Source organism: Tenrec ecaudatus, chromosome 14, assembly GCF_050624435.1.
Source record: "Tenrec ecaudatus isolate mTenEca1 chromosome 14, mTenEca1.hap1, whole genome shotgun sequence".
In the NCBI taxonomy this organism is placed as follows: Eukaryota; Metazoa; Chordata; class Mammalia; order Afrosoricida; family Tenrecidae; genus Tenrec; species Tenrec ecaudatus.
In genome coordinates, this window is record NC_134543.1 from 60,444,663 (window position 1) to 60,461,346 (window position 16,684).

The following is a 16,684-nucleotide window of genomic DNA, read 5'->3' on the forward strand; positions in this document are numbered from 1 at the left end:
ATCATTACATTAAATATATATATATAAATCCTTTCCATTAAATTTCTCTTTGCAAATATAGGAGATACCTCTGGTATTGGACAGCTTTTTACAGATGCGATGGAATCTTTAGATGAAGAAGAAGAGGAAGATTATTATTTTTCCAACTCTGACTCTGGAGAGTAAAAATATGAAAATACCTAGGACTTGTATTGTAGACAATACATTTGTATGTTCATTTGTTATACATGTTTTTTTTGTAATATAGTTTTGTGTGAAAATGTGGGCTCCTTTTTAAAGATTCTATTCAAAGTAAAATTTTTCTGTATATAATATTCATTCCTGTTTACTAAAAATTTAAGGAAAATTGTTTTGTTGGTGTAACTTTATAAATGCTATTTTAATATGATTAAAACATATTTCGATATGTCTCTTACACACATGTAAGTCTGCTTGCATGGGAAAATTTTAGTCCAAACAGTTTTTAAATGTTACTGATAAGTAGGAGGGAATGAAAGATACATTGTTCTGGTAGCTACGAAATTCATAAAAATTTTAATTGACATTGTCAATACTGGATTCATAAGCCTAGAGTTAATCTAATATTTAAATTATATATGAAAACGATTTAACATACTTTTCTCCTAAATCAATTTTACGTTTTTTTCCAGTATTTTATTAGCGAGAATCAGAGAACAAATGTATTACATTCTTCAAGCTTATTTACATACACATTTTTAAAAATTAGATTAGACAGATTCAATGAATAGATCTACCCATGCAAGAAATCAACATACCTTTGACTGACAGCTCCTTCAGTAAAGGAGAAACACTTTTGAGCATATTTGTTTCAGCTTATTCTGTTTCAAAATTTGACAAAATATTTGTTCTCTGGTTATATATTCATCTCACCCATCTCTTGAGTGTTTAAATAAAGTTAGTTATTTTTACAGTATTTGTGCTTTGGTTATCTTTTCAACTACTGGTTCATAGAAAGGAAACAAACATGCATGTTAGTGGCCCAATTTAAGCTTCCTTTTTTAAATATATGAACTTGTAGAAAAATTAATATTTTCTTAAGTAGTAATAATCAGTAGTTATGTTGTCAGAATTTATAGAAACACAAAGTTAAAAAAGAAATAGTACGATTGGTCCACAATTATTTTATAAACCATTAATGCTTCTACCAGAGGTTTCGTACATGCAAGAGGAACATATGAAAGGGTTATTTTGGTGTACTACTAAGGAGTATAAAACTAGAGTTGCCAATATTTTGTTTAAAAAATATGCTGCTTGAAATTAGTAGAGTATTTTAGGCCTTATAGGGTTCAAATTCCATAATGGAAAATTTTAATTGTTTTGAAGACATGTACTTGCCCCAGTCTAGAGTCCGACCCCTCGTCCCCATGTTCACTATGGCAGAATCCCTTTGGCATCCTAGTTTGTTTCCTTCCTGTTCTGTACTGTTCTCTCACCTGCCAGGGATCAAGTTTTAGTCCCATCAAGTCACAGTAAGGTTTAAGGCAACTTCCAAAGAACACTTAAAAGTGGAAAAGACTTTCAGGGCTTGAGAACTTAACTGAGATCCTGCGGTTTGCAGCAACAGCCATCTAGCTGAGAGATATGAAAGGCAGAAGCAGGGCGAGCGTGATGGTGCGTCGGGAGGAAGGGCAAAGGACACAGGAAAGACCCAGGAAGCAATGTAATGGATAGAAGTATAAACAAAGGTGTGTATGTATGTCAATACATTAATTCATAAAAATAGAGGTATTGGTCTATGTACATATATTTACATGGAAATATACAGGTAGTGGACTCTGCTTTAACCCCACCTTAAGAACACTTTGTTCGAACAACTTGGCATCTGATGCTCACCCTCCCTCCCTGCACTATCACTGAAGACAAAATAGGTGCATAAGCAAATGTGGTGAAGAAAAGCTGATGGTGCCAGACTATCAAAAGATAAAGCATCTGGGGTCTTAAAGGCTTGAAATTAAATAAGCAGCCATCTAGCAGAGAAGCAATAAGTCCACATGGAAGAAACACACCAACCTGTGTGCTATCATGAGGTGTCAATGGGATTGGTAATAGGAATCAGAAGACCCAAAACAAAACCATATTGAAAATGAAGGGGGTCTGAGCAGAGATGCAAAACCCATCTGTAGACAATGGGACATCCCCTCACAGAAGGGATGAATCAACCAAGGTGGTTGATAGCACCTGTGAAACATACAATATTCCTCTGGTACCTTGAAGCTTTCACCCCACTATCATGACTCCAGTTCTGCCTTTCACATCAGGCTTTACCAGAGCTTGTACACAGGTACAGCTAAAAGACAAGACTCACAACACAGAATCCAGAAAAGGAGGGTAGGTGGAAAGTGGGAAGAGAGGAAGAAGGTCTCCACTTTTGGCTATGCTCTTTATGACAATTTGATTGCTTGTTTTTGAACGTTTGACACCTCTTCCTGCCGACACCTCATAATCACAAAGGCTGATGTGCTTTTTCCATGTGGGCTTTGTTGCTTCTCAGCTAGATGGCCATTTGTTTAACTTCAGGTCTTTAAGACTCTAGACGCTATATCTTTTAATAGCTGCGCACCATCAGCTTTCTTCACCACACTCACTGTGCACCTATTTTGCCTACCGTGGTTGTGGCAGGAAGGTGAATATCATACAGTGCCACATTATTCGAATAAACTGTCCTTATACTCAGGTAAGATTTAAATAGAGGTCCAAAGCCCATCTGCTTGTGTGTGTGTGTTTATATATGTGCGTGTGTACACATACACACAGGTGTATGAAGGTATAACTGGGCAGGACGTGGGGCACTAGATCACATCATCCCTGACTGCAGGAAAAGCAATGGGGTCTTGGGACAGTCTCTCACAGGACCACATGAAAGGGAAGACATATCCAGGGTGCATTATAGCACCAATGAAACAATTATCCTCTAGTTCTTTAATATTTCCCCCTTATTATGGTCTTAGTTTTACCTCATTAATCTTGTTAGATCTGCACATGTTCATTTGTGTAATTAAGACCGTTCGATGCATGAAATCCAACATAGATAAATCCAAGAAATCCAAAAGAGATAAACCCTTCAGAAACCGTTAACGGTACTAGTGATTCTCTGAGAATATAGGAAGAGGGGGTGAGAAAGGGGGAAGGGATTACTGATAGCAATGATGACTATAACCACACGGAGGGGAACAAATAACAATTGCGGGTGAATGGATATATTGCATGGTCTAAGTTATGGCAAGTAATAATAATATAAAATATAATAATGATTCAGGGGGGTTGAATTGGGGAGGGAGCAGATAAAGGGGTGCTGATATGAAAAAGTTCAAGAAGAAAATGTCTTGAAACTGAAGATGGCAGCAATTGTACAATTATGTTGATCTAACTGAATTATGGATTGTTATAATTTATCTGTAAGCACTCCCAATAAAATGAATAATTAAAAAAGAACAAGTCCCTGGACTCAATCATTTGCTTATTTATTGTGCTGATTTTTAACATTATTTGCCTTTTTTTAACAGTCGCTGTTGAGTCAACTTCTACTCACGGCAATCCCGGGTGTGTTGGCAGAGGACTGGGCTCCAGAGAATTTCCCCGGAGGTTTTCCTGGAAGGGGATTGCTAGGTCTTTGTTCAGAGGTTTCTCCGTATGTACTTCATCCCTTCCAGCCTTTTGGGGGACAGCAGGCATGTTAAGCGTCTGCATCACCCAACAACTCTCTATCTTGATATTCAGCTCCCAAAGGTGAAGGGTGCTTTTTAAAAAATCCTGTAACCTCAGAGTCAGTGGTTTTTATAATAGGTATTCAACAAATATTTCATATGTGACTGCGTTAATGAAAGAAATCAACACAGTCTTTGATACACTTGAAAAAAAGCCCTCAAATAGTTGGAACTAGCAGCACAGAAATATCCTGCCACTGGGGGGCCCCGAGAAATAACAGAACCTCTTCCATTAACCCCCCATGAATGTTTCATGTGGAGAGAGACTCACACACTTCTGTTTGCTGATCGTCTCAAAGTGTATCCGAGCTGTGGGTCGTGCATCTGGCCACACGTATTTATCTTTAAATAAATATTTTATCCTTCAAAAAAAAAAAGAACAAGTCCCTTGGAATCCATATTAACAGGAATCCAGTGTACTTAATACCTATGAGAAAGACTTCATTTTTTAACTTTCCTAGTTATGAGAACATTTATCTACTTTTGTAGTTTAGTTACTGGTATATTTAAAATACTCTAGATAATATATTTATATAGATGAGATTATGACAGTTGGCAGCTGTCATAGAAACATCATTATGCTATAAAGCAATACATTAATCTTTAGAAAAATTGCAAAATACACCTCTTCAACTACCCTGAATAGCATTTGGATAAACTTTTATTCAATACAAAACACTATTTCATAAACAAGTTAACATCAAAATGATTACTGAACAGAAATGTTTTCTCAAATAAATTATATAAATAAAAACATACAATATATAACATCTTTTGGAGGTATGGAAACACTCATTTAAATAATTTAAACTGCCAGTCATTAAAAAATGGTTCCTGAAGTTGATCATCTTGGGAGTCTGTTCACTCAAGGATTCCAGTCAGATTGGTCAAGGCTTTGGCAACATTTGCATGTCAAATGAATAGTGAATATAGCTGTATATCTCCTCAGCCTTTTGATGAGGTACTTGTGCATACATGGAGAGTTCTTGAGGGGAGCTAAAAAATAAAAACATTACACACAACTTCAACAACTCTCATCATGAGTCTTTGGTTTAATAAAATGAAATTTTCTAACATATTCCTGTTTCAAGTATTAGAAAAATAAAATAATCAGTAGAATTGTTCAAGGTTTTTCAAGGTATAGAATTGATAAATGTAAGGGCTGGTCTGTTTCTCTCCCAGAGTTCTAGGCAATGCTCTCTTTCATCAACTTCCTCAGCTGCATACAGTGACTGACACATGTTGTCAGCCAAAACTAGTCACTGACTGAAATAATCTAACAAAATCATTTAAAAGCAACCATTTGAAAATTTTTATTATTAAAAGACATACCTGTTAACCATTTTTTTCACAGATGAAAACTGGTGGCACATATTCAGTGCAGTTATATAACTTATATTGGGAATACTTAGATAAAATTGAAGTGCATCCCATTTATGACTGTTTGCATTTACCACTGTTGGAACCTGAATACCAACATTCTTCCTCTGTTCCAATGAAGACAGTTCCTTTAGTAACTCTGCAGTTTCTTCTTGGCAGGAACTAAAGAGAAGTCGGATGCCAGCACTAATCAAGGCAGTCAGCAGGCTGTCATAGCTCTTTGTTCTCCTAAACATCCTGGAGGTGTCTCCTGAAAGTATCATAATTAGGAAAATGCAGAGTTTAGAAACTAATGTTAAGTACAGTCAATAATAATATACTTATTAAAGATAATGATATTTATTCCATTGATCAGATCAATGCCACATTATGCTACATTAGAAGCCCCACAGCCAAAGTTTACGGTACTTCTCAGTCTTTATGAGTCTCTTGAACTAGTATCAACACCTTTCTGAGAGAGAAGCCTAAGTCATGTCTTAGGCCAAGGCCATGTTATTGTATTCATCTCCAATTCTAATTCAGGATAGTGCTATTATTGAAGGATTTTGTTCATTTGAACTCGGTATGAAAAGCATTTTATGTATTTATTCCAAAGTTATGCAACAAATCCTTTGCATACGCTTACTCTTGCTTATTAGCTTCCTTATGTTTCCTGGTCAGTTTTCCCCTATGATTTATACATCACTATTATGCTAACCCCCCCCCCCAAAAAAAACATAAAAATATTTTTCCATGACTTTGACCTATTACTTTTCTGGTTATTCTGAAGTTGTTTCCCTCATAAAGGCTATATTGGCAAAGATGATATGACAGAACATTAGCTCTGGGAAGAAGAAAACCCTCACTTTTCAGATGAAAAAGGAAAACGCCCCTGGGTTAACAGTTCAAAACTGACCTCTCCTTGCCATGCAAAATCTGCTGCTTCTCTTTTATTCAAAATTGAGTAAGTGGCACTTGTACCACATGCCTAGGACACCAAGCAAGAGAAAGGTTCACTCAGTAATTCCTGCTAGTCCTGCCTCTTCAACATCATCATATGAATCCTACTCCGTGTCCCCAACTGCTGTCTTAGCCTTCCGTAAGGCCCTTATCCACTCTGATCCTTGCTAGATGCCCTGTGTACCACAAAACTTCTGAAAAGTGTTTATGATTGACCTGCTTCAATTTCCTACACTTTGACTCTCATAAGCTACATTTAAACACATTGAATATGGAAAAGAATTATGGAGTTACATAAACATTAGCAAATAAGTTATTTTTAAGAGCTTTATGCAGCCTTAAAATACTGCCAGTTGATTCAAAGTCAGAATGATTCCATATAGGCTTTCCAAGGCTATACATCTTTTTAGAGTCTCATCTTTGTCCTGAGTCGCTGCAGGTGGGTTTGCCTGCGGACCTCGTGTTTAGCAGTTCCGTGTTCACCCAATGGCACCTATAGGAAAGGGCTCCTTTCCTACAGCCTTATAGCAGAATAACAAGCAGTAGTCAAGTTCATTTAGAGCCAAATAAACAAAAACACTTGAATGCAAACCTGTTTTTGCTCTGTCCTTTTCCACAATCATACATACTCTTTCAAACATGCTCTGCAGGTGCTGGATCTGGTCGATGAATTTGTTCTTATTGATATTTAACATCTCAGATTTCGACCTCCTTTCCACCACCATGCGGTTACTCACTATGTAATCACAGCCATTAAGAGGACAAACTTCTACTTCTAAACCATGAATTGCCCTTAGGGAAGAGATTACTTCTGAGCCAGAAGTGATTTCACGACTGTCTACAAGAATGCGTGTTCTTTTCCTTTCCCGTGGAAGGGTAAAAGCGTTACGTGTCTCAGCCAAATATGGTCTTGAACTGGAACAACATGCCACAGAAGTGCGACAATCCTCCATAGGGCTCCCGGCCTGAAAAAATGGAAAATACCCGTCAGAATCAGGCTGTCCCCAAACCTTCCTTTCTTGTAGCTAATGATCTTTTGACTTCCAGACTAAAGGGACCAGAGGTAAAATAAAAGCCACCACCCTGAGGACCCCAAGAAGCAGCCTCTTGATCGAAGGATAGAAAGATGTGACCAAGTGGACGAAAAATTCACATTTTAACAGGAGAGAAAGTATTAAAAAGGAAAGTTGTGTTAAGATATTGGTAAAAATTATAAGATTGAACAATCACAATGAACCGCTAGCTGAAACCACTAAGTAACATGCTTCTTTACTTTTTTAATCTTTGGAAATGCATAACTGGGTTAACAAGAAGTTATAAAACGCAGAGAGGTAGAAGAGAGAGAAACCTAGAAATTAGGCAAGCTCAAACCTAGGTTTCCTTGGCAACCTTTAGTCCTATTGAGCACGCACTCCTTTCTTGAGAAGAGAACTGAGCATAGGGAACACGAAAAGTTGTGGCCTGCCACCCTCTGCCAAAAACACATTACACAAAACAAAACACTTCGCATGCCGGATACACCTCCGCCTCACGTATGGACTATCTTGGTTTCCAAAATTTCACATTTACAAGGGAGAAAAATCTACTTTTCCAATTAATGTCAGCCACTTGGCTGTAATGGAAGCGAAGGAACAGAACAGCAGTTTTACGTATGATGATGATGGTCAAGATTATGTGACAACTTGGCTGGGGCCGTGATTCCTAGTGGTTTGGCAGGTATGATGCAATTTAACACAGTGACAAACTCATCCTCCATTGTTCACATAACACTGACTTTTGCACAATGACCTGGTCTTTGAAATTTACCCAGGTCAATAAAGAAATGAGGGTACTAGGTAGAGAGGGAGAAATCGTTTCAAAGTTTGTATAGAACAAACAGACCCCCAGATTTCATGTGGGTTTTACAGTCAGAATACGCACCCTCATGATCTACAAAACATCAAGTAACTTAAAATGCTCTCAAGACGATGTTTTCAATTTTCTATTGTAAGAGAAATGCACAGAAACATTACCTACACACTATATTTACTACTGAGATTGGCAATATTATCCATTCACAAAGGTCTGAGGGAAATTAAGGCATTCTAACAAATAAAGGGCATAAAAATTAGACCCTTCTGGAGCGGAAACGGTGCAGCACTGAATATGCACTTAGCCCTTTAGCCAGTCACCCACTTAAAAGATGCCACCCAAGGCTAGACTGGCAACTGGCAAGACATCACATAAATACCTGTGTTAGGGCTGTATGAACACAAAATGACAAACATCCCAAATAGCCATCAATGCGGAACAACTGAGTTAATTATAACTACATAATGAGCAATGTAGTTGTACAAAGTAATGAGGATTAGGCATCTCTTCTCCACCGTGTAAGCTCTACTATTATTCTCAAGGGAGAAGAGCAGGAGAAGGAACTTTATTTCAGGGAGAATCATCAATGTAAATGTAGCTAATTATAAAAGTATGTTTCTCAAAACAATGAAAAAAAATTCTTTCGATATGGCATTTGTGGAGGGGAAGAAGACAGGGACAAGAGGGCAAACATCAACATTTCTACGTGTAATCTGCTTTATGGATATTCATTTGGAGCCATGTAAATGTGTTACATAATTATAAAACAAAATTGAATAGAAAAAACCTCTAATAATAAAAATAGAGATTATTATGGATGCCACGTATGGTGTAAAGATATGAAAATAAAACCATAATTTATCAAGGGTGCATGAGGCTAAGAGGCTGGAGAGGGAGGGAAAGAAGAAGACCTGATACCAAAGGCTCAAGTAGAAAGAATATGCTTTGAAAATGATGATGGCAACATACACACAAATGTGACTGGTACAATTGATGTATAGATTATTGTAAGAGCTGTAAGAGCGCCAATAAAGTGAGCTTAAAAATAAAGAAAAAATAAAACACATGAACTTAAATGGTAGCTAGTTATTGGCACAATCCAAGAGAAATCCTTAAATTATTACTATGATATTCAATTTTTATACTATGCCTTAGCAATAGTAAAATAAGAGAAGCTCAAAACTGGATTACTACTAGTCATTCTAAGAGACTAGCAAGTATCATTACCTGAAAGCCTTTAAAGAGGGAAGAAAGCTTAATCTGAGAACTAGTTCTAAATATATACCATATATACTTGAGTATTAGCTGACCTGAATCAATCGAGGCACCGAATTTTACCTCAAAAACTGCATTAAAAATGTGCTGAAAAGGTTGGCTCATACACGAGTAATATCTGTTAATTAATTTCTATTAATTTTATCTAGTAGAAAATCGAATTTTCCTACGTACTTTAAAATAAAGTTACTGTATATATTCGTGTTAAAACACATAAAAAATAAATAAAACATGCGCATCCTGTGAATTAGCCAAATAATTTAGTGTGCTATTTTTTTGTTCGAAGAAGTTTCATCGCTCACTAAATTTTCTTTGACGTAGCTATTTAACATGCAAAAATAAATAAACAAAAAGCCTGATAAGCATATAAAAGCCTTTTCTGAATTGTATCCATACCTTCAGCTGAACCGGAAAATGTCTACAGCCTTTCTGTGAATCGGCAGCAGTGAGAGACGATGAAGAGCCTATCTTATTAACACTCTGAAGCTTGGAGTCTAAGACTTTAGAAACTGAAGGCTTGAGGTCAAGTGCTGTCTGTTGTCGCTGCTTGCTTGACTGCTTCTCAATGGAATTAGAATGTACCTTGGACTGAAAGAATGACCCAGAAGGCACGTGTTCATTTTTGTTAACTGTGCTGGTGTTAACCACACTATTGGAACTACTTTGAATATTTCCATTATTTTCCTCCTCGCTTGATTCATCTGGTAAAATAATTCTGGAAAATTTCTTTTTAGAACGTGTACAATGTTGTTGAATTTTCCTTTGTTTAACCATTACTTCCTGTCGGGTTTTGTATCTTTTACATCCACTTGGAAAGCAATCTTCAGTTATTAAATTAAAATCAACACACATTTCTTCTTCACTTGATTGGCTTTTGCTAGACTCCTCTTCATTAACACAAAAACTGTCCTCCATATAAGTTTCATCTTGCTCTGGAATCTACAGGAAAAATAGAAGGGTACATTAAATGTTGTCTCACAGAATGAGCATGTTTAAGATAGCTTGTCAAATGCATGAAGGACTTCTAGCGGGGCGATGGAAACACTGAGCACGAACCACAAAGTAGCAGTTTAAAACCACCAGCCACCCGACAGGAGAAAGACGAAGCTGCCTGCTCCTGTGAAGACTGAGTCTCAGAAGCCCTACGTGAGTTGGGCTATGAGTTGAAATTGACACGATGGCCGTAAGTTCAAGTGCATGACATCATCAATATTTAGTTTACATACTTTATTAGATCATGTTACTTAGCAGATATACTCTGAATCTGGAAGAAAATGGGGAGTCTGAGGACAAACAAAAAGAATAATCTACCTTTCAAGAATTTACAATCTAGTACAGGTAGCCAGCAGCGTAAGTAATAATTAATAGATGATATGATGTGACATACAATATATATTCCTATGGAGTCAATTCTGATTCTGACCCATGTGGTACAAAGTACAACTGCTCCATAGAGTTTCTTAGCTGTATTCTTTATGGAAACATCACTAAGCTTTTCCCCAAGACAGATGGGTGGATTTGAACTGCCAACCTTTAAGTTAGTAGTCAAGCACAATTTATTTTACTGAGGGATTTTACAATAAAATGAGCACAATGGAAATACAGAGATGTGCGCATATTATCATGACGAACATGACAATTTATAAATAAATATTAATTAAAAACTATAAAATGCTATTATGATGACACATAATCTTAAACTCTTAGAATAGATGGTGCCCGGCTATCAAAAGAGATAGCGTCTGGGGTCTTAAAGGAATGAAGGTAAACAAGCGGCCATCTAGCTCAGAAGCAACAAAGCCCACATGGAAGAAGCACACCAGCCTGTGTGATCACGAGGTGTTGAAGCGATCAGGTATCAGGCATCATCAAAACAAAAAAATCTACATCATTATGAATGAGGAGGACTGTGGAGTGGAGACCCACAGCCCATTTGTAGGCCACTAAACATCCCCTTAGAGAAGGGTCTCGGGGAGAAGACGGGCCAGTCAGGGTGCGATGTAGCAACGTTGAAACATACAACTTTCCTCCAGTTCCTAAATGCTTCCTCCCCTACCAACTATCATGATCACAATTCTACCTTACAAATATGCCTAGACCAGAGGATGGGACACTGGTAAAGATAGGAACTAGAAACACAGGGAATCCAGGGAGGATGATCCCTTCAGGACCAGTGGTGAGAGTGGCGATACGGGGAGGGTGGGTTGGAATGGGGGAAACCCATTACAAGGATCTACATATAACCTCCTTCCAGGGAGATGGACAACAGAAAAGTGGGTGAAGGGAGATTTCAGACAGTGTAAGATATGACAAAATAATTTATAAATTATCGAGGGTTTATGAGGGGGGGATTGAGGGGAAAAATGAGGAGCTGATGCCAGGGGCTAAGGTGGAGAGCAAATGCTTTGAGAATGATGAGGGCAATGAATGTACAAATGTGCTTTGCACAATTGACGTATGCATGGATTGTGATAAGAGTTGTCTGAGGCCCTAATAAAATGACTTAAAAAAAAGAAATTGTCAAATCATTAACACATATGAATTAAAATTTTAACCTATACAAGATAAAATTCTACTTAGTTCCTTTATAAATATTCTAACTGGAAAAAAATTTTATAGAGCATATTCTCACTAGTTCAAATCAGAGACAGAATAATCTGAGTAAATTGTAACAGAAAAATATCTTGAAACTTGATTTAGTTCATCTTACCGACTCTGGGCAGTACTCATCCCAAAGAGCTGTGACAGTTCAGATGTAGAAATAGAAAGGAGGTTTCATTAATAATAACTTTTCAACATGACCATCAAGAAATTCAATATTATACAAGGGAGATTCAAAAAGAAGTTCATGAATGAGGACTCTTATGTTTACAGTTCATACCTGTGAGAAAATGTTAATTTTGTTATGTGTCCTACGGACCATCTTATAGCAGTTGTTCATCACGGGACTGTGTAAAGATTTCACATAAACAGCTCTCATTTCAGAATCTGTGTAAAGAGAATAAAACTTCAAGAGAGTAAAACAGCAAACTATCTACCTTTGACCTAACCTGTCATTTTATGACACTAATACAGTAAAATTACCTAAATGAAAAGCAGAGAACTCTTTCTTTAACTTGAATTTATTACACAATTTATGTGATTCAAGCTTTATAACATTATTTTATAGAAAAGATATTAACTTCTATTGAAAGGTAGCCAAAGATAATTATTCAAGAAAACAAATGTAAGAATTTTGCCTTTGAAAGACGTTCTTGTTCATCCCCTTAGCAAATATCGTTTCTCAAAGTGGTATACCACTGATCACCTTATTGAAATTTGCTATCTGTTCATTATTAATAGCCCCAATTCCAACCACTTGAAATCTTTATCATATTTATTTTCTTTCTTCTCTTCTCCTGTGAATCTTTCACTCGGCCTTTTATGTGAATCCTTTCACTAGCTTCATGAGGACAGATATTTTCTGTCCATTTTTTTCACCGACATGTCTTCTTCAAGCACCTTACAGAGTACCACGCACACACCGGACACTAAATGTTTGTTGACATTGGACAGTGAGTCATCTAGGTCATTTTGTAGTGAAATACTCAAATTAGCAGAAAGCTATAAACAACTAAATTTAAAGTAAAGCAAATATTCAGAATTTGTGTGCAAATGAACAAATACACAAATTTAATCTCCCAAAAAGAAAGTTTAGTTTCTTAGAAAACTGAATATTTAAATATAACCACTAAAAATAACTGAAAGCTTAAAAGTACTACTAGCATCCTCCTAACAGTTACCATTAATAGCCTGTGAGAGTTGGGTGTCGTCATTCAAGAAATGGTGAAAGGAGGAATCTTGTTCACTTTCTGACTCGTCATTTTCATCTGAAGACACACATTCTGCATCTTCTTGGGAAAGTTCTGCTTCATCATCTAAAAACTGTCTAGCTACATGCTAAGGTGAAGTAAATAAGAAAACATGAAAATAAGCTTGAAATAATTCATTTTCTTTAAATAATGGCCAGCACTTCTGAAAATTAGACCTTTTAAAGGTTTTTAGAACAAAGATAGTGAAAATAGGAAAGTGCAAGAAATTATAAAGTCGGATAGTTATTTAAAATTTCTTCTACTAATTCTGTTATAAGTAAAATAAAGATTAAGTCAGTATGTCAGCTAGTTGAACTGTTTTATAAGCGTAAGATCTACTGAGTCTTCTGGCTAATTTGGAACGTATTGCATCACACACACACACAAAATGCTTAGAATTCAAAGGACTAAATTAACAAACAATATAGTGACTGAAAATACAACATTCTAAATTTCAGTTTTTTTCTTTAAATTTAAAAAATTGAACCATTATCAATGTACTTAAATTTCTTCATGTAGTCATTCAACATAAGAAAATACTGGATAAAACTTCAAGATCTGAAGAAACAAAAGAATACAAATAGTACAGCATGAAATATAAATTTCAGTAAAAAGAGAAAACAGGGGTCAAAAGCATCAAGTATTTTCTAGGTGGAAAATACATGCCAAGACATAGAGAAATAAACTTCCAAACAAAATTAAATAAAAATTTAGTAATGTTTTATCTATCTAATAAAACAACCTATGTAATAAAGAAAATTATCATTAAGAACGTCGGACATGTGTACCTTTAAGCGCGTGTGTCCTTTTGGAACTTTGACATCTCTTTTCAGATTCCTGCTCCGACCCTTGACATCTTCTGACTGGGCATGGAGTTTGAGAGAACTCTCACTCTCATCACTAGATGATAATTCTGACTATGGTAATTCAAAAAAATCTTTCATGAGAAAGAGTTGTTGTGTCATAGTATATTCCTCAAGAGCTGCTTCTTTTTTTACTTTTTCTATTGAAGTGTTTGGTCAACATTTTCTTATTAGAAAAATGAAATTCCTCTCACAATTCAGAACCATATTATAAGTATAAAATAATTAAGAATTGAAAAACCATTTAAGTTGGGGAATACTAAATTAGGAAATATAAGCAATATTAATATATACCTAAGTAAACAAATGCACATGTGCACACACCTATATATATCTAATGGACACATATTTAACAGTGTGGCCTTCAGAAGATCTTCAAAGGCGTCACAGAAAATAAAGAAGTGTGCAAGTGTGACCAGCAAAGTCAGCCCAAACACGCAAGAATCTTTCAAGTCAAGAAACCAAATATAACAACCAATTTTGATTATGAGGCCTACCACTCTATCTCTAACCCAATCCAAAAAATGCACTGCCATCATGTAAATTCCTGTTCATAGTGCCACTGTGGAACAGAGCAGCACTAGAGAGATGGGAAGTCATAAATCTTACTGAGCCCCTCTTTCTTCTGTGGGATGGATGTGCCACCTCTTTCTTCTGTGGAGTGGCTGATGGGCAGTCTGAGCTATAAATACTCCTTCCTGTCACACAGCATGCTGTGTGTTTTGCCAATTCCCAAATTGTATGATCAACTAATATATTTCTAGCAGTGTTTTAACTCAGAAATTCAACATTTTACCCCATTACATTGCTTAAGGCATGAATACAGTATATATTCTTTTTAGTACCTTTAGCATCTAACAAAGTAGATACATTATAAGCACTAAAGGAAGTTTGAAAAACTAAATTAAAAAAATAAAAGACAGTAAGGATAGCTTTTGATTGTCGCATAAACATTTTAATGCTTACGAGCATATTGCGTTCAGAAAATAGTTCTGCAAAATATACTTTGAAAACTCACAACATGACATAGAAATACTAATCAGGTGGAAATTATTCCATATGTTTAACAATCACATAATAATTTTTCTGTTAATCACTTCTCATTTCAAATATACCTATATTCACCTATACATATATTTCCTTTAAATATCCCAAAGGAATACATTTTTTTTTAGTATACATTATCTGTTATTTACTTACTCTAATTGGAGGAACTCTGCGCTTTTTGGTAACATGAAGTGGAGAATCAGCTTCACAATTTTTCTGATCCTAGATAAATAAATAAAACAAAAGATCAAAAAGTTTTCAACATAAAAAGTTATTAATTTATATGATTACACAGTGATCACTTAATGACTCACATCAGGGGATTTTAAAACATTTCTTTTTTTCTTTTTACTTTTCCTTTGGAAATTCTCATCATCTTCACTTTCATGGCTTGTTAATAATTGTTCACCTATAATTTATAAAAGCAAATTATGAACTTGGTTAATAGAATTAAGTTTATCCAATCCCAACAGTCTGTTTTATTGTTGGCTATAGTACGAATTATTTCTGACAATCTCGACATTTATTCATTCTCAAAGATTTGGCAGGAATTTGGTCAAAAAGTCAATTACTACACACATATTTTGTTCACTTTCAATGTTATAAATTCAACAAAAAGAGGTCCCAAGAAAAATCATAGTTTTAATAAGGAGTTTAAAATTCATCTCAAAATCTACTATGGCCTTCCTTTTGTCTTTTTTTATCTTTTTGCAAGTTGGAAGAGTCAAAACATGCTTAGTCCCCTTGAAATTAACAGGGTAACCCAATAATGAGAGTAGTGATACCAGGAAGGTGGGGAGAAAAAGGAGAAACAATCACAATGATCTACATATAACCCCCTCCCAGAGGGATGGACACCAGAAAAGTGGGTGAAGGGAGACAATGGTCAGTGTAAAACGTTGAGAAAATAATAATAATTTATAAATTATCGAGGGTTCATGAGGGAAGGAGGGTAAGGGAGGGTAGGAGGAGGAAAAATGAGGAGCTGATACCAAGGACTCAAGTAGAAAGAAAATGTTTTGAAAATGATGGCAACAAATGTAAAAATGTTTCTGACACAAGGGATGGGTACATGGATTGTGGTTAGAGCTGTATGAGCCCTCAATAAAATGATTTTTTAATTAACAGGATAGAGGAAAAATGTCTATTTCATGAAAGATACGTCAAAATTTCATATTCTTAGACTAAGCTCTGTTCTTATGCTCATAAACTTTTAACTGGGGACTCAATCAAATCTGCACCGAGCCTCTGCCGGAGCTCGACAGCTTTAAGGCATGTTCCTCAATTCTAACACTGCTCACCTCACGGAGAGGAGCCTCATTCCTCTCTGATTGCAGATGGGATTTAGTGACGTGCTCCTAACTTGTTCAACAGTCATTGCACCCCCAAAATAGCAAAGAAGCCCAGGCCATTGAGTCAATTCTGACTTATGGCGATCACACAGGGCAGAGAACCACTCCTGAGTTTCCACGACTGATCTTGACAGGAGGGATGGATCTGCATCTTTCTCCCGCAGAGCAACTGAGAGGAGGCTCCCATCCCTGCGATTGTAGTTAGGAGACGACACCCCGAGGGCTGCCCCCAGCTTTTAACCAAGCAGGGCAAAGGGACTGGTGTGTTCGTTCAGTCTAGGTTAAAAAGGGACTGGGCCCCCATTTCTTGATCCGTCTCTTAGATCACCAGTTCTGGGGATAACCAGCTATCATGCTTTACGAAATTTATGGAGAGCCAAGTGGCAAGAAACTGAGGCCTC

At 36.3% G+C, this 16,684-nt stretch overlaps 2 protein-coding genes across 3 annotated transcripts in view; one reads left to right on the forward strand and one right to left on the reverse strand.

The window, feature by feature from the left end:
- Positions 1 to 934, forward strand: part of MIS18BP1 (MIS18 binding protein 1) — a 58,880-nt gene extending 57,946 nt beyond the window's left edge. For both annotated transcript variants that reach the window (XM_075532107.1, XM_075532108.1), the window contains exon 16: positions 62 to 934. In XM_075532107.1, the coding sequence (XP_075388222.1) occupies positions 62 to 165 (104 nt within the window). In that variant the 3' untranslated portion in view covers positions 166 to 934. The remainder of the gene's footprint in view (positions 1 to 61) is intronic.
- Positions 486 to 16,684, reverse strand: part of FANCM (FA complementation group M) — a 54,096-nt gene continuing 37,897 nt past the window's right edge. Inside the window, exons 15-23 of the mRNA XM_075532106.1 lie at positions 15,246 to 15,340; positions 15,085 to 15,153; positions 13,810 to 13,938; positions 12,953 to 13,109; positions 12,052 to 12,158; positions 9,567 to 10,109; positions 6,637 to 7,009; positions 5,058 to 5,355; positions 486 to 4,721 (exon numbers count right to left, since the gene is read on the reverse strand). Coding sequence (XP_075388221.1) covers positions 4,613 to 4,721; positions 5,058 to 5,355; positions 6,637 to 7,009; positions 9,567 to 10,109; positions 12,052 to 12,158; positions 12,953 to 13,109; positions 13,810 to 13,938; positions 15,085 to 15,153; positions 15,246 to 15,340 — 1,880 coding nt within the window. The 3' untranslated portion in view covers positions 486 to 4,612. The remainder of the gene's footprint in view (positions 4,722 to 5,057; positions 5,356 to 6,636; positions 7,010 to 9,566; positions 10,110 to 12,051; positions 12,159 to 12,952; positions 13,110 to 13,809; positions 13,939 to 15,084; positions 15,154 to 15,245; positions 15,341 to 16,684) is intronic.